At 35.1% G+C, this 18929-nt stretch overlaps 1 protein-coding gene across 2 annotated transcripts in view; it reads right to left on the bottom strand.

Moving 5' to 3' along the window:
* Nucleotides 1-2007: 2007 nt before the first annotated feature.
* GRID1 (glutamate ionotropic receptor delta type subunit 1) overlaps nt 2008-18929 on the bottom strand; it is a 1444362-nt gene continuing 1427440 nt past the window's right edge. The window contains exon 16 of one of the 2 annotated variants that reach the window (XM_063958815.1): nt 2008-8164. In XM_063958815.1, coding sequence (XP_063814885.1) covers nt 7736-8164 — 429 coding nt within the window. In that variant the 3' untranslated portion in view covers nt 2008-7735. The remainder of the gene's footprint in view (nt 8165-18929) is intronic. The other variant, XM_063958816.1, reaches the window with a different exon arrangement.

Raw genomic sequence — 18929 nt, forward strand, 5'->3', positions numbered from 1 at the left:
ATATAGTCCAGGGTGGGCTGGAACTCACTAGTATTCTAGTATAGTAAAACAATTGCCTGGGGTGTCACCTCAATGATCAATGGTCAAATAGAAAACCATATCCATAAATCAATTTTGCAAAATAAGCAGGGTACATTTAAAAGGGACTTTGTTGAAATATAGTAGATTTTATTCCTTACTTCAGGTGGTCATTATGCAAGTCAACATTTCAACCACAGAAGGTGTCTGTCCTGTGTTTTGTCACTGGTGGTGCCTTGAGAATGACCATGTTCTCTGGTGGAAATGTCGACTTTTATAATGACCACCTGAAGTAAGGAATAAGCTCTACTATATGTCAGTAAAGTCTCTGGAGAGTGCACTCTGCTTATTTTGCAATATTGATTTATATTATATATAATTTTAGGAATGAAATATAACAATTATATAACTATTACTTGATGGGACATTCTGCATTATTAATTAAAAAAACTTAGACAATAGAATATATCTATAAATTGGATTTCACTAAATTAGAAATTACAGACTTTATTTTCATCACAAAAATACAATCTACATATTTCCTAATGTTCATAATGTCAGAGTTTTTAAAATTATCCCTCAGAGAACAGGCTTTGCAGATATCAGATGATGAACTGATCAAAACAATGTTATGTTAATATGAAGTATGTCAGTAAACATCTGATTTCTTTATGAGCGTGCAAAACTCTGTTGCCATTCTCTCTTTTCATGGATGGTATCACAGATCAGTGTTAAGAGACAATGTATGGTGGCACATGGTAGCCCAAGAAAGTACAAAGTGGAAACAAATCTAAAAGAACACTACAGTTTTCATCAGAGCCATATAAGGCAGAAGAGTCCTATAGTAATATCATTGGCTTTACCAATTTTAATCCATATATATTTGTTAAATGTATATTTCTCTATCAGGAAACAAAGCTGTGAGTTTTATATGCATAACAATGCATAAATTAAAATAACTCAATTCAGGTTAGGTTTTTTTCCGCAGACACATGAAATAAAATTTGAAAAGAATGGCAAAACACACTAATTAGTAATGTGAAGAAATAATAATTCATTGTGATTTTTTTGGTCATGCACAGATATTAAATTGTAATAATGTCATATGCTGAGATATGTGTGTGTGTATATATATATATATATATATGTGTGTGTGTGTTTGAATGTCACATCATTTATTTCTAAAATCTCAATGTTATTTTTATTTTATTGGTGCTTGAAAGTATTATGTTAATAAGAAAGTCATGTTAACTAAGTTTTTAACATTTTTTTTACAGATATTGTAAGTATAGCCCACTGCATTGACAATAATACTATTTACTTGTAAACATTCATAAAAAATCCTGTACTTTACTATAATGCAACTTTACTATGTAATTGTTATTCAAGAATTGCCTGGTCGGGGCTCCATTTTAGCATGTTCATGTTTATCCATTTATAGCTTTTAGTCATAGACCAAACCTGTCTATAAGGAGTATGCAATAGATATACTTGAAAACTTTTAGAAACCAGCCAGGGCATCAATGATATTTTAATGTATTAAGCACATATTGTATATTAAAATGAATGTATAATGATAACGAAAGTTATAATAAACAAAGCTATTTATTTTTAGTACATATGTAATATTGTTCTTTTCTTGATTGTTCCTTTCTTTTATTATGCATTCCTTTGTTCATTTTTTTCTAACCATATATTTTTTTACATCTATAGTATGTAATAATTGCCAATAGTCAGATTTTGCTCAATAGCATCTCTCATTTAAATACTAAGCTTCAGAAAGAGCATCCAGATACTATTAAAATGATATGTCATCTTGCCAAATATATTTCTCAATTTAAATAATAGTGCTAAACAAAAGCTAGATGGATTTGTAAATAAAAATCTACGATAAACTTACTAGTAAATCATAATCAGCAAATACAAGACATGGTATTTGTAGCATAATATAAAATTACATTAGCTACATCTGTGGAGCTATGAAAAAATAACAAATAATTAAAAAACAATCATTGATAGCCAAGTCATTAACAATAAAATAGCCCAAATAACATTTATACTGAGATAAAACAATCAATAATTGTTTAAATTTATTGACATCCAGCACATGCTGTAAAATAGAATAAAACATTAAGGCACTAACTCTTCATTTGAGATAACTGTTAACTAAGTTGAAATTGTATATATAGTTTTCTCAGATACATCTGCAAAAATATTTATTTAATAATGTATTAGATAATATTTCTAACATTGTTAATATAGACATATTTTGGAATACATTTACCTGCTCTACAAATTGTGATTTGTTGTATACTAGGGGGCTCAATTAACTAACAAAATGTAAAACAAAATGTAAAATAAAATGCAACATTATGTCAGTTATGCAATAAAAAAAGAATATTTATCAAATTGAGACATTTTTATTATACAGCAACCATGCTTTTTTTCTTCAAATATTGAACATTGTTATCATACATTTATCTTCTTTTAACCTACACACTCTGCAACTTCCACTTCTTTACTAGTAATGTGCAGTGGATGTGATATACCAACATTGTGCTAATTATGTACCTTTGCATAGCAGAGCTACTATTGTGAAATTGCAGTGTATAATAAAGTTTCTGTCTAGGTTATAAAACTGAAACAGTTAGCACATTTTAAATTGTTTGGGTCTACCTATATTATTCCTCCCAAATAAGGAGGTAGTCAGTTTTTTGACCGATTCTTTTCAACATTTTAACTATGAATTTCATGTGAGTTTTGATGTTTTACAGCATTGCTCAGCTCACATTAAGCTAAAGTAAGCCCAAATTTATGTGTGCATTTTGGCGGTAAGTTCAATTTCAAGTAAAAACACAAGGTAAAGAAAATTAATTTCTTGTGTTTCAGTATGAATAAGATATAAAGAAAAAAAAATGCTTGCTTGAAAAAATGTGGCTTTATGATTTACAACGTACTGTATCAGAACAGATTATCTAAAAACAGAACAATTCATCATTAGAACTCTTGTAGAATACATTCAAGTGTTAACACTGTTTATTTTGTATCACTCATGCCAAATTGCTGAATACCTGAAATTACTATAGATTTACCTGAATAAAGATGTATCCCTCAAATATAACATAACCATTGGTTTCACAAACCACTGTGTCATTTTATAATTGGATACATATGCTTTAAGTAACCACTCAATTACCTGTTTAAAACAGGATTTAAAAGAAATCTCTATTTCAGACTGAGAGCAAAAGTACACTTTTTTATCTAAAAACCATTTCAGAAGATAGTTTATTATCTATCCAAAAATAGATCAATCTAATATTTACATATACAGTATTAAGCATGTGTAACTTGCCAATGATGGTGTCTGAATTATCATTGTAAAATGTATTACACTAGTTTACATGAAAACTTTGAACTGCTCAATGCACGTGGCTGTATATTTTTCCACAATAAGCAGGACCCTGCACAGTCAATGAATTAATGAATTTATGAAAAAAATATAGTGTATGTTTAAAAGCCATATGCAAATTCATGTTACTGACCGTGAAAAAAAAATTCAGACCTGACATTTAGTTAGGTTGAGGTGGATCTGTTGCTCTGAAACTTAACCCTTTGTACTCAAAGACATTAAATGCTAGTAAGACTGCACAACAAAGGCAAGGTGAGAGATGATTGGCTGTAGTACAGTACCTCTAGGTGGTATCTGCAGTGCATTCAGGGACATCGAGATGGAGGTGGGGAATTCAAGTGTGTCTGGGTGCTCAGTATTGCCATGGTGACACTAACAGGCCCCTAAGGTGTTGCAACCATATTTCATCAAATGGTATGCTAGCAGGTCAGGTACTATATATACACAAAGGGCATGGTCAGACCCTCACCACCACCCAGGGGCATCAGAACATTTATAGGTTGAGGGGCAAGAAAGATCTTCATTTTAGTTCCCCTGGGGGCAGAGCCACTGGGAAAGAGGAGGCAGTACTACCATGATATGAAAAATGGGGCAGCAACACGGTGCGGAGGATATATCACTGTGCAACCCCCCCACACACACATCAACCCCTGCACCCACACATAACCCCCTTCTCCTGTCAATACACTGTGTGGAGTGGGGTTGGTTTAGCCACCCCCAGGGAGGGTTAGGGTTTGGTTTAGCAACCCCCAGGGAAGATTAGGGTTAAGCTGCCAGGAAAGGGTGGTAAGGCTGCAGAGGGGGGTAGGTTTAGGCTGCAGAATTCATCAGGATTCTAACTATCGGAATGCCACAGTCAGTATTCTGACCACCGGCATCCCAGCCACTGGCAAGTGAATCCCAACCCTGTCAGAGGGAGGGAGAGAGAAATGCAGATAGGGGAGCAAGAGAGAGTGTCAGGGAAAGAAGTACAGAGATACATAGAGAGAGAGAGAAAAATGTGTAAGGTAGTAAGAGAGAAATACACAGTGCCAGGGAGAGAGAGACAATACCTGAACAGCACATCTACAGTTCTCTACTTGGGGTTAGGCTTCCCAGCATTTGTCCATGCCCCCTAAATGACCATGAATTAATGCAGTGCTCTGGTGCTGGGGGAGTTGCTACCACTGCTAAGCCTGAGTCCCTACATTAGAAAGAGGTTGTGCTTTGCCTTTAAACTGAGCGCACATCGCTCTTCCTGCACATAGGTGGTGGTGCCTCTCATGTTTTGGGGGTGAGCTGCCCCCCCCCCCATTCTGACACATATGCCCCAACCCCACATGTCCTAATTAAGACCATGATATGGTCTTAGACATCAATTAGAAAAAGATAGACATCAATTAGAAAAAACACTGAGTACAGTATACCAAAGCATAATTTTACATATCTGAAATTGTTATTTTTTGAACATTCTAAATAAATACTAATGCAATATTAAGCAATAATTTCCTATCTACTGTTAAATACCTGGTGATGGAACTTATCTGTGATTTCTAATCTCCTTACAGTTCACATTAAGAGATACAGTGATATACCATGAGTCTCTATAGGGGTAATTAACCAGAAGCACTAGTGTTCTTGGCAGCTGTGGAACAAAAAGGCTCATTATACAGAATACTGAACTCTAAAGTGGCTTTAGATACTTGGGTAGTTTAACTACACTTGCTTATATATTCTCTCCAGCAAGAATTACTACTATGATATCTGGCTTCCTTTGTGCTTTTTATCAATGTATTAGATTAATAGGCAGAAGAGTTTTTTTTATATCATTGTGGATTACAGCAACGGAAATTTTTTTTATCCAGAGAGCATATTTATATTGTATACAGTGGTGCCAAGAGAGAGGACAGGTACTAATTACTTGGATCTGAGCACGGCGGAGGACCAGGTCCATGCACCTCCCTCCACCCCTCATTCTTACCTGTCAGCCAGCTGCAGCCTCTCTCCCCAGCCCAGCACAGGTGTGGATCATTAGATCTACACTAAAAAGGCCTACAATTAATAGACTGACCCCAAAAGGTTGGCATGCAAAAGGTTGACAGGGTTAAAAAGTCAACAAAGTTAAATATTAACATGCGAAAGGTCAACACAATTTTTTGGGGGTGTTTTGTCACTTTTTTGCAACAAAAAAAGCCCCATAAGTGTACAGCATCCCCTCTTTCAGGGCAATTTTTGTACTGTCTACCTTTTACATGTTAACCTTTTGACCATGTAGACCTTTTGACCATGTCAAACTAATGAATGTCGACCATTAGTGATTGATCTATTGACTGTTGACATTTTGACTATTGGCCTATTGACTGGATACCGTCCAGCATATGCTACTGTGTATTGGTCTGTGGAGGGTCCAGGGAGGCTGTTGCTACTGAGTACAGCAGCCTCCTCTGCCTGCATTGGCGTAGTCATTGCATTGATCACACCCTAACTGGGTCTTCCCCTCGCTGAGGGGTAGATGGTGCACCCCCTGAGTAGGTTGTTTCTGCTCCATGGCATATAAACACTACTTATTTAATTGTTTTTATTCAAAGAGTGTGTGGCCACAACTCGTGAATAGGACACACCAACCCACTGACAGGCCAACCAACTTTATTGGCACACCTACCAACTTTACCGGGGCCTGGGTAATCTACAGCCCTGGTTGTGTAATGTTGTATTAATGAGAAATTAACAATTCTGAACAATGTTAGGGTAAAATGCACAGAATAAAGTGGTTTTAGTAAATGTAGAAGAGAATGTAGAATAAGAATAATACCCTTTAAATCATGGTTATACCGTAAATATATAATTTTGGACTTTGCCCTCTTAATGTGTCACCATTTCCTTGCAAGAGGTTCACAGCAGACAGCAACTTAACTCACAAAAATTTCATAACCAAATTCAACACATATAATTGAAATATTTCTATTACCAAAAAAATAGCCAAACTAGAATTACATTGATAATTTTCATTTAATGAAAATATAGTAATCTCTAGTAGTGTTTTCTGCTTAAAATGTCAGAATACTGCTTTATCTTTGTTTTAATAAATTTGACTTCAGTTTATAGGGTTTATTTATGAACATCAGGTTGTAAAACCCGACACTTCTGAGTGTGTTTATGGACAATATTGAAAAGAGCAATGCTTTTTAAAGAGTAACAAACTGCTTGCAAAAGCATTACCCTTTTAAATATTATGCATAAACTTGCTCAAAAGTGCTGGGTTTTACAACTCAATACTTCAAACTGTATTACCAGCACATCCCAATGATCATGTTATGAAAAATTCCTCTACAGGCAAACAGATCCAAAATCAAGTGTAACAAAAATGTAAAATCTACAAATAAAAACAAACCACTCAAAATCCTATTTAAGCTAATATTTCTTTCAGGTTTTTTTTAGCATATGTGTTAGCTTGTTTTTAATTACAGTACATAATGGTTAAAGCCAGAATAGGGGTAATGAAAACTGATACTATAACTTACTGTATATGTTAAGAAAGTTTTGCTTAGTGGTTTGGAACACACTTTAAAGCTCAGAACACAGACTATGTTTTCTTTCAACAAACTTTTTCTTTTCCCATTTATAAATCATTGGTACCAACCAACCTTTCATTGTACGTGCCACAAAAAGATGATTACAGGTTTCAGTGAACAGATTTTTCTTCTCACCTCTAACCTCTCCATTTCCCACGAAAGATATCATAGATCCTGCCAATTGTAAAGGTTAAATCAAAAGGCCACAGAGCACAGAACACATAAAATACAATTTAATAAACCAGTTCTTTAGCCTATAAATTATTGTGGAGATTCAATCCCAAATGCTTGTTAGAAGGAAACATTTCAGCTGTAATTTAACTTACACTTTCTATTTTGTTTTAAAACATACACTAATGCTGGTCTGGAAACCTTTTTTCAGCCATTATTAAAATGAAATGCCACGCAGTGACTGTCACTAGATAGTTGTTTGTAATATGTGATAGTCTATGCAATAATGAACCCAACTGAAAATAAAACATGTGTTGAAGGACTGATGGCCTTCTGTCCCAGTCACAGGTCTTCTTTGGCACTTGAGAAGGGTCACAAGTATGTTGCTGTTTTATTCATAAAGAACAAAATTTACAAAGCCATTCATACATTTTTTTTGTTTTACTGACTTCAAAAAATGGGAATATTCAAAATACACTTTTACCCCACTTCATTCTTTTGTTATTTACAGATATATACAAGAAAAATGTAAGAGTTTTTTTTGTGTTTTTTTAGTTGTATTAAAAATCTCTGCATTTTTTTTAAACTATATAGATGTTCCATGAGAAGGCTCAATGGCTTCTGGAATGGGTCCCCCTGGCATGGATTGGAATGACATTGGCATGGGTGTTTTCACTGGACTTTGACGAAATAGTCCTCCATTTGGTGATCTGTGTTTGCACTGTATAGAGGGCATGGTAGCTGAGCAGCTGAGGGGCAATGGTAAGTTACTGCCGGATACAGAGGTAAGTGTCCTAACACCACCGTGACCAGATTGTTCAGGTAAAAATGTGGTGACTGAAAGCTGAGTGTTCTGGTATTCTCGTACTGGCTCCAGCGTTTGACTAGATTGCATTCCACCAATCTCCAATGCTGATATTTCAATTGATGCAGTAGAGATTTGCTTGTGGGCCATATCTTCATCAATTAAGCTGTTCATACGTCTGTGTACTTGTTCCAAATTAACTTCTTTATCCTACATAGAAAAATCAGAACCAAGAGCATAAGGTACAATACAAAAATATACATACATATTTTGTTTAAATTTTAATGAAAATATTTAAAATTATTTGAAAAATTATATAGCATTAGTACTAGTGATGAGCGAGGTTCGGTTTTACTCGGTTTTACTCGGTTTTACTCGGTTCTCAAAACGGCATCTTATTGGCTATCCAAAACACGTGACATCCGTGAGCCAATAAGATGCCGTTTTGAGAACCGAGTAAAACTGAGTAAAACCGAGTAAAACCGAACCCGCTCATCACTAATTAGTACATAAGCATATTGCTCTACAAAAAAATGAAAAGGTTTACGATTAATTGCTTAAATCACTAGGGTCATATACAATGAGATTTTTTAATTTATTAAATAAAGACTTCATGTTAAAGTGTCTATATAGTTCCTAAAATTTACAGGAAGCAATGATATTGATTACAAACACTTGTTGAATTTGTTGTAATGATACAAATAATCAGTTCATTATTATATGTAATTCAGAGCCTAAATCTATTTTTTTTCAATTGAATATATATATGATATCTTATCCCAAATTGCATTATCAAGAAATCCCACAAAGCCAGAATGGGATAAAAGGGTATTATTGCTGTTCAGTAATTTTTTTCAATCACCATGGGTTTCTTCCTAAGGTGACTGAGTTTTACTATATTTTAGGAACAGTTTTCAAAATGTTGGGAAGAAAAACCTTTCCAGAAAAGCATTCTAGATAATTGAGCATGCAATAGTAAAAGTAAAATTGCAACAAAAAAATCACCAAAATCTCTTTTTTTTCCCATAAGACTTTCCAATGACTTTTTAAACAAGTGACTATTTCAGATTATGGTAATGTTTTTTTTTTCTTTCTAGGTTCCTTGAGAATAAGTTCAAAACAAACATGAATTTTATTAGTAATTGATTTAAGTTTTATATATTTTTGCAACCTTTCATTAAAAAAATTCAGTCAATAGAGATGGCCATGACTAATAGATGGTTAATCACTAATAGATCAGATAACAACAAGACCAAATAGCAATACAAATACTAATTATTATAAGAAATATGGCTTGGCTAGCAGATTCAGCAAGCCCATGAAAAGACCTACTGTGCAGTAATTCTAACAGGAGGAAGTCACTTGTGTTATAACTGTGACAGTACTGTACCTTACAATGATTAAGTTCTTCTTCATTAAACAAATATAGCAAACATTAATCAGTATAGGGGCTTGTTAGAAACCAATCAAAACAATTTGCATCCTGTCACATGATTCTAGAGCTGCAATTATCACCAGGAATGCAGCAATTGTAGAGCTAATGAAAGAATAAGCAGACATCAAGCATTTGGTCTATAGTCAAATAAAATGGCTGCAAACATTGCTCTCATACAGAAATATCGGATCTTGTAATTCTATATGAAAAATAAATAAAAATGATATAACTAAAAACAACACATATTAAAAATATAAGCTGTACAAAGTTCTGAACGTAAAGTATACTTTCCACAGCTCAAGCATGGGTGCAGCACAAACTGTAACAAGGCACTGATTCGTGTAACCCATTTAAAGCATGCATTGAAACTTCTCCTTCAGAATTTTTCTGATCGCTCTGCTGACTGTTCCAGCACAAAAATTGAAATCACTTGTCAAACCCCATGATGAAATGTTTGAAATATGTAATATGTGTGTTGTCAAGACAGTTTAGCAAGGAATATTGATGATAGTTTTCTCTCTGTCTATACTGACTCTCTAAGTAAACCAGTAAAAGATTAAAGTCTTCAAAAATATGTCTCTAGTACTAGAAACATGCATGCAAATCTTGACAGATAGTTTGCCACAATTCAATATTTTAACAGTGCGCTATTGGTACAGAGGAATGCTAACAGACAGCGTGCACCTAGTCATGAATGATTCCAAAAACTGTGTAAGACATAGGTAAATTTGAATGTTGAGAAAAATGGTTTGTAAAAATAGGATCAGCCTCTCTGTAATAATTGGTTGGTATTAGGTGTTTCTCTATATAATGTATGACTAGCAATGTGGCTCTAATCTCTCCAAACATTATTTACAGAATGACTCCTCAGACTCCTAGGAGTATATTTTCTAAAGGTCAATTTTTATTGATTTTAAATGGATGAAAATTGATCTAAATCGATATTGGGTTTCAGGTGCTAAAACACACATTTACTAACAGATGATTTAAAAAAAATTTTTTTATTAAATGTGTGTTTTAACCCTGTAAAACAAACATTGATTTATATCAATTTTCATCTATTAAAATAGTTGAAAATTGACCTTATGTACCACTAGTCTAAGATCTTTTAGAATCTGGAGTAATAGAATCTTAAATGTTGATAATGCTAATCATGAAGAACAATATGACTTAAAAAAGCGTTTGACTCAATTGCAGTATTCTGAGACTATTTCAGTAGAATGTGCTTAATAAAGAAGAGAACAGTAAAGAGAAAACTTGTGTCTAAGCAGATTCTAACTAGGTTTAAGGTCACTTCTTAAGTAACAAGTTTACATATAACTTAGTTTTTGACATTAATATTATGAGAATAACATTCTTATGATACAGTATTACATAGTTCTGAATTTCACACTTCAAGTAGGTCAAGTGTTAATGCAAAATCCATTGATTTCTTCAATATCCAACTTTATGGGCCACCTGACAATTTAATGAAAATCATTCAACAGAATTCAGAAAAAAAGATGACCTTTTATATAAGCTAAAAAAGAAATTAAAAAGTTCTCACATAGTGTATTCTTTCAACAGTTGCTGAGATTTAAGATTCATCAAAATAATTTTTCTGCTATTTCAAATAATTAGTAATTAAGCTTGCCAGCTGTACTTTATGATAACCTATTTTTTTAATTAATTCAGTATTAAAAATTAATTTTGCCAAAGTAGAGTCCAAAAGCACTAGACACTGTTGTAAAATATTCTTATTCATTTTTAGATATCCATACAAAATTGTGTTGTAAAAATAATTTAATAAAATATATAAAGTAACATAGTAACATAGTATTTGAGGTTGAATAGAGGCAAATTGCCCATCGTGTTAAACCTGTAAAGAATCTTAGCACGTGCCATACAGATAATTGCATAAAGCAATTTGCATTCAACCAGTTTAAAACTTTTATAGGCAATCAAACAAGGGGTTTTTCAAATTATATTCTATGTCAATATTTAAATGTCCATTTGCTCAGGATTTTTGATGACTGTCTTTTAGGTGTATCCGTGGGCTTGTCTTTAGTCTCATTGCATCTTGGGAAATATAAAAATAGTCCTCACAATGACACTATTGTAGGTACACTAATAACTAGAAGCTGAGAAAAGTGTCAGTATCTTTTATTAATCATAAATACAGGACAAAAGTGTTTTATAAATAGGATGATAGCCAGTAATTATCTGCATGGGCCATATATAAATACATTTTTTTAAATAGCATTTATATATTATATTATCATTGTAATACCAAGGAATCATAAGAGGCTGATCATAGACAAATATTATACCAAACATTCATATAGGAGGATGGTCATAAAGTAATGATTTAGCAATAATAATCATAACATATAATACATTCTGAAAATCAATCTCAACATTCATGGGTCAGATGTTACATATGGGACTTGCTGTCTCTTACACTTTCTTTCTAAGTGTAAGAGACAACAAAACATCCTAATTAATTATGGACTGTTCTCGTGAATCAAAATCTGTGAACCTAAAATGTGCACTAATTTTATTATTTATATTTTAGTATTTTATTCCTAATGTTATTTGTGATAATTTTATATATTCACATTAAAATCAATTTCAAAGATCAGATAAACAATCCTCACAGATTTGGATTCACAAGAACGGTCCCCAATTAATTAGGACATATTGTTGTCTCTTACACTTGGAAAGTAAGTACACTGAAATTAAATGTAAATTTATATATTTGACCAATGCTGTCTTGTTGTTATTGTATAAATATTTTCAGAATGTATTATATGTTATGATTATTATTGCTAAATCATTCCTTTATGATCATCCTCCTATATGAATGTTTGGTATAATATTTGTCTATGATCAGCCTCTTATGATTCCTTGGCATTATAATGATAATATAATATATAAATGCTATTTAAAAAAAATGTTTTTATATATGGCCCATGCAGATAATTACTGGCTATCATCCTATTTATGAAACACTTTGGCCTGTATTTATGATGATAAAATAATATGTTTATATTGTTTTATTTTAAAACACCTCTGTCAGGAATCTGCATTCTCCATTGCATCACTTCCAGTGAACAGGCGTCTCCTGGCTTCAGTCCTCTGTTTTCAGAGTATTCCCTGTGAATTGGACCTGTGGAACTACAGGTCCCAGCAGTTCCAGTCTTCAGTCTCCTGTAGCCCAGAGTTCACTGTGTTCCACCTAACCAGTTCTATCTTTTGGTAACCACTGGTTTCAGCCAGCAGCCTGGAGTACACAGAGCTTCTAGTTAAACAGCATTAACTCCCGGTGCACTACTGATCCCAGCCAGCAATCAGCAGTGCATTGCATTAACTGTCTACAGAATTATTCTCACGGTTAATCACCAGCTCCAGTTAACTCTCAGCTGATCTGGGCACCCAATCCTGGAGGGTGTGTTCTCACGGAGATTCATCCAATCATCACAGAGCAAGGGGTATAAACTCCAGTTCCTGGCTCATTTTCATGGCCTCGGACAACGAGTCACATTTGGTGTGTCAAGTCTCAAGTGGTTCCCCGTGTTCCAGTCTCCAGTGGTTCCCCGTGTTCCAGTCTCCAGTGGTTCCCCGTGTTCCAGTCTCCAGTGGTTCCCCGTGTTCCAGTCTCCAGTGGTTCCCCGTGTTCCAGTCTCCAGTGGTTCCCCATGTTCCAGTCTCCAGTGGTTCCCCGTGTTCCAGTCTCCAGTGGTTCCCCGTGTTCCTGTCTCCAGTGGTTCCCCGTGGTTCCTCTCATCATTTCATTCCATACATCATTCTGCATTTCTCCTGTTTGCTCCAGACTCCAGCCACAGTTCATCAGCAGTAAGAGACTCTCCTCAGGTGTTATTCATTGCCTAATCTATGCACCTTGTTAACAGCATTCCATTCTGTGTATTGCATCCAGCACTTAACAAACATGCTGAGTTAGGACTGTCTCCAGCCTGGGCCTTGCTTGGCTAAAAGAACTTTTATGTTACAGAGACTGTGTGCTTCTTACAAATACCGAAGTTCTGTTTGCATCAATCACAGTTACCAGTGACCTTATACTTTTCAAACCCGTTTGTATTCAGTTATCAGGTTATCTTCATTCCTCATTTGTGTTATCAGAGACTTTGTTTGCTTGAAACCATTTGCATTCAGTCATCAAGTTATCTTCTATATTTGTGTTGCCAGAGACTTTTGATTATTACCTTGGATTCAGTTACTGCTTATTATTTCATCTGTTACTGCCGGTTCTAAGTTATCATCCACTGCTATATCATTTCTCTGTGACTTTTATGTTTATTAAACATTAGCGCATATGCGCAGGACTTTATTTAGTCTCCACGTTTCATACGTCATTCCAACACTGACCCACTAGTGCCCCCTCCGGGAACAGACTAAATTAGAATCCTGACAACCCCTGAGGAAGTCTCTATAGACAAAATGCTTTGGGTGAACAATCTTAGACATTAGTGAGTGGACAAGCTGTCCAAGGAGCTCCTCCCCAGCTGGGGTACACAGCAAGTCCCATATGTACCATCTGACCCATGAATGTTGAGACTAATTAATGTAAGAGTTTCTATTAATTTTATACAAACATTTTAATAAATGATCAGTAAAAAAGATTGGACTAACGAGTGTCAATTTTTTTTGGGTGATTTGGTGTGAGGGACTATTCCAGAATCTGAATTAACAGATCAGGGTAGTTCCGTCTAACCTTCGTCTTAAAAGAAGTTCCAAAAAAGGACTATAGGAGAACTGTGAATCATTTTCAATGAGCGCTCCCCTTACTACCTCTGCATTTCAAATATTATATAATATAACAAAAGATGGTTGGAATCATTCAAATGTCTTTATTACTGTATTGCACCATAATGCAAAAAAAAAGAATTTAGTGTTGAGGGAACAAATAACTAAAAGCTCTTGAAGGGGTTAAGGTTAAGTATTTACTGTAAGTGGATGTACACAATTTAGAGGGCGGACACATAGATTTAATAGCCAATCAAACTGGATTGAGTTTTCATGCCATTAGATATGCCAGAGATCAAATACTTTTAAAGGTAATCAATTTGTTACTATCTAAATACATTCTAACATTTAAATAATGCATCTGAGCTGCCCAAACACAGTCCCCAGCTTACGGAAAAACAAACACCAGAACAAAACTCCACCCATGTTTTCACAAGCACCACTGGGACAGATATGAGGTATGCATTCAAGTGCACTTTGTGATTAAAAGAGAGGCCCCTAATTGCATATTCATGCATATCACACATTTCACACAAGGCCCCTTAACAGACTTTAATAAGCCAGAGGTTTATTATATTGTATAATTATATTGTATCCACTGTCAGCTGTAGCCCCTGGGCTGAAGCTCAAACCACATAGTGCAGGGGAAAGTGGGTTAGCACATATGAACATACATGCAGGGATGTATGTAACATATATGCTGGCTGCAGGTCCCCAGGGAGCAGCAGCACTGTGTGTCATCTTACAGCTGATTCAGACTCATTCGGACTTGCTAAGTGAAATACCTTACTGGCTTATAATTGGAAAAAATTATGTTGTATTGTATGTGTATTTATATAATTAAAGGCAGTTGCTATTAACCCAATTGTTTGCTGGAGTGATCAGAGAACCCATGTCTTCACACACTTTACATAGAAACGTGCATATATAGTAGCACAAGTACAAGTCAAAAACAACACTGAAAGTACTATGTGAAACAGAACAAAAGACTATTCCAATATTCCCTTAATTTTTATGACATTACATATTTACATTCATTTTAGGAGAAAAATAGAAAGGTTAAAATCATACGGGAATGGCCAATAATGACAAATAGACAAGAATGGGGCAGTACAATTAGTTTAATGGCTGACATTACTGCCTCACAGCACTGATGTCATGGGTTTGATTCATTCCATGGACCTAACTTTATGGAGTTTGTATTTGCTCCCCTTACTTCAATGGGATTTCTCCCACAATCCAAAAATATACTGGTATGTCAATTGGCTCCCAACAAAAAAAAAAAATAACCCTAATTTGCAAGTGTATGAATGTGCATGTGTTTAGATCAGACTACATAGACCAAGTGGTTCTTATTTGCCATCAAATTCTATGATTCTAACAAAATGTGATGTTTCTAGTGCTGACAGCATGATTATTCCCTTCTTGAGACCAAGTTCCACAAATGAATATAAAAATGCACATATGGTATTTACAAAAACTGTGGTCAAGATGACACATTTGCACAAAAATTAAAAGCTGCACTTCTACATTTTGGGTAATGAGGATCTTCTTACATTCTAATAGTTTTTGGAGATTTTTTTTTAATTTGAAGCTGGCTTTCCCATGAAAGAATATGTGTTAATATGTTTTAATCACTAAGCAGGCTATAATTCTTATTTTTATTCATAATTCAGATGTTCCCCAACATCATGGACAAGCATTTAAAAAAAATTCAGATGGTACATGATGCAGTGGGCAGAGAGCCTTAGGATCACCTTTTGAGCTCGGTTTTACTGTAACTTCCTCCCATCTTTCTCTGCTTTCTGTCTGAAAGACTATAGGGGTAATTCCAAGTTGATCGCAGCAGGATTTGTGTTAGCAATTGGACAAAACCATGTGCACTGCAGGGGAGGCAGATATAACATGTGCAGAGAGAGTTAGATTTGGGTGTGGTGAGTTCAATCTGCAATCTAAATTGCAGTGTAAAAATAAAGCAGCCAGTATTTACCCTGCACATAAATAAAATAACCCACCCAAATCTAACTCTTTCTGCACATGTTATATCTGCCTCCCCTGCAGTGCACATGGTTTTGCCCAATTGCTATCAAAAATCCTGCTGCGATCAACTTGGAATTACCCCCTATGTGTAGTAGATGGAAGATGTGTTTCTGGAAGCCAATGTGTTTTGTGTCTGCACTGGGCACTGACATCACCGCTTTTCTTATCCCTCATCTGCATCATATGACGTGCCAAGATTCAGAGCAATAACTAATTGCTGCAACATGGTACCTGAATTTTGCTAGCAGAGTGCATGGAACAGCACCCTGCAGAATGTAACACTGCTGTAGAAGTGCCCTAGGCATACTTTGGACACTGCTAGCAAACTTTAAAAATTGAAAAGATGACCATGATCTGTAAGATAGCTGAAGAACAATGTCTACCAGATGCATGCTTAAAAAAGTACTTAACTTGCTATTATGGTCATTTGCATGGGAATGTAGACAAAGCTCAATTTAAAATACACTCTCATCCAAAAACTGTAGAACATAATCATTTAAAATTTTAGGACCATTTGTTAACTAAAATATTGCAAAATTAAGAGCTAATCATGTATAGCAGACTACTGATCTAGTTGTATCCAGCAGGATTAAGGGGGTCATTCTGACCTGATCTCATGCTTCAGTTTTTCCCAGTGGTGTGATCGGGTCTGAACTGCGCATGCGCCATGATCACAATGCGCAGGTGCGTAGCTGCCCGGCTATGGGAAACGCCGGGCAGCGTTGTACCTTACAAAGAAAGCAGCGATCGCAAGGTGATTGACAGCAAGAAGGCATTTCTTGGTGGCAACTGACCATTTTCTGGGAGTGCCGTGGAAAATGCAGACGTGTCCAGGCGTTTGCAAGATGGGTGTCTGACGTCAATTCCGGAATCTGACAGGCTGAAGTGATCGCAGTGGCTGAGTAAGTTCAGAGCTACTCAGAAACTGGACAAAAACTTTTTGCACAGGTCCCCTGCACAAGTGATTGCACACTTGCTATGCTAAAATACACTCGCCCATAGGCGATGACTATCTGATTGCACGGCTGCAAAAAACTGCTACCGTGTGATCAACTCGGAATTATCCCCTAAGATGTGACTGTTTAGGGAAAAATTACTAAATGTATAAATAGATGAGGAATATAGATCATAAAAACAATCAGTCATAAAATTATAGATTGATCAAAATACAAAAAAGCACTGATCAAGGATTTAGCTAGATTAGTCTTGATACACTGCAATTGCTAGTAGATTACTATTTCCATCATCTGAAACCTCTATATAAGGACTTGGCTCCAGGGAGAGGTATATGTAGGGAAAACTGATATAACTGTTCTGCAAAAAAACAGTTTCATTATATATTTGGCTGCAAAATATTGAATGTTTTGTTGCGGAATTTTGGACTTTATTGGTCCCCATCCTACCATAACTTTACAGCAGAACTGATTGTGATCATCCCATTCAAAGTTTATAAATTCAGTAGAACATGAGTTTACAAATATAGGGCCTAATTCAATTGCAAAATAAAATTTTCCTCTAATGGGCAAATCCATGTGCACTGCAGGTGGAGCAGATATAACATGTGCAGAGAGAGTTAGATTTGGGTGGGGTGTTTTGAATTGAAATCTAAATTGGAGTGTAAAAATAAAGCAGTCAGTATTTACCCTGCACAGAAACAAAATAACCCACCCAAATCTACTGTAACTTTCTCTGCACATGTTACATCTACCTCCCTTCAGTGCACATTGCCCATTAGAGGAAAACAATATTTTGCAATCAACCTTGAATTAGGCCCATAGTGTGGAATGGCATTCTGCAAAATAGTTAGAAGAGAAATGCAACTTGAGCAATGTGACGCTAGAACTGCATGCCTCATCTCTAGGTTATACTATGCTGGCTACATTGCAGAGCTTATTGTATTGTTTACATAAAACACACATTTTTATATTAAGGAGCACCATAAAGCAGGATACTTTAATGGCACTACAGGCAGGTATGTGTATAAAATTATAATAGATAATGCTGAGGATTTATACATTACTCAGCATCATTTATATAAATGATTTAGTGATAAAATACATTTCAAGCACCGACATAATAAAAACTCATGACATCGTTATTAACCTGAAAATAAAGAATTAAGTATGTTAATCATTATTTATATTAATATTACATTAATAATGCAAGAATTAAAAACAAAACAGAAAATTACTGTACAGTACAGTTAGAAAATTGAATAGTTTTTTAAACCAATTATCTACCAATAAGGTACTGTACACAGTATTGATTTTCATGTGAGACCTTAAATACCAATGTTTAGCTCAATTATCATTATTATTGTTTATTTTTATGGTGCCACAAAGGTTCCACGGTGCCTAGCAAAATACATAAACAAATGGGCAAGACAAGAAAACAACAACTTACAGTACAAGACAATATAGGACAAGTACAGGGTATATAAATATTGTTGCACCATGGGACAAGACACTAAAATAATCATTAGGGTGGCAAAAACTGAAGTTTAGGTGCCGATAAAGGTAGTATGGAGTAGAAAATATATGAGGGGAAAGGCTCCTGCTTTTGAGAGCTTACATTATGTAGGTGAGGGGAAGACATACAGGAGTATCACAGATGGAGTAGAAGTGAGCAAGCAGCAGAGGGTTTAGGAAGAGAGATGGCTGAGTTTGGTGAAAAATTGGGTCTTGAGAACCGTTAAAGGTTTGTAGAGTGGTAGAAAGTCTTATAGTGAGTGGCAGAGATACAGTAGGAGCATCATGA

This window comes from Pseudophryne corroboree, chromosome 3 (assembly GCF_028390025.1).
Source record: "Pseudophryne corroboree isolate aPseCor3 chromosome 3, aPseCor3.hap2, whole genome shotgun sequence".
NCBI classification, from domain to species: domain Eukaryota; kingdom Metazoa; phylum Chordata; class Amphibia; order Anura; family Myobatrachidae; genus Pseudophryne; species Pseudophryne corroboree.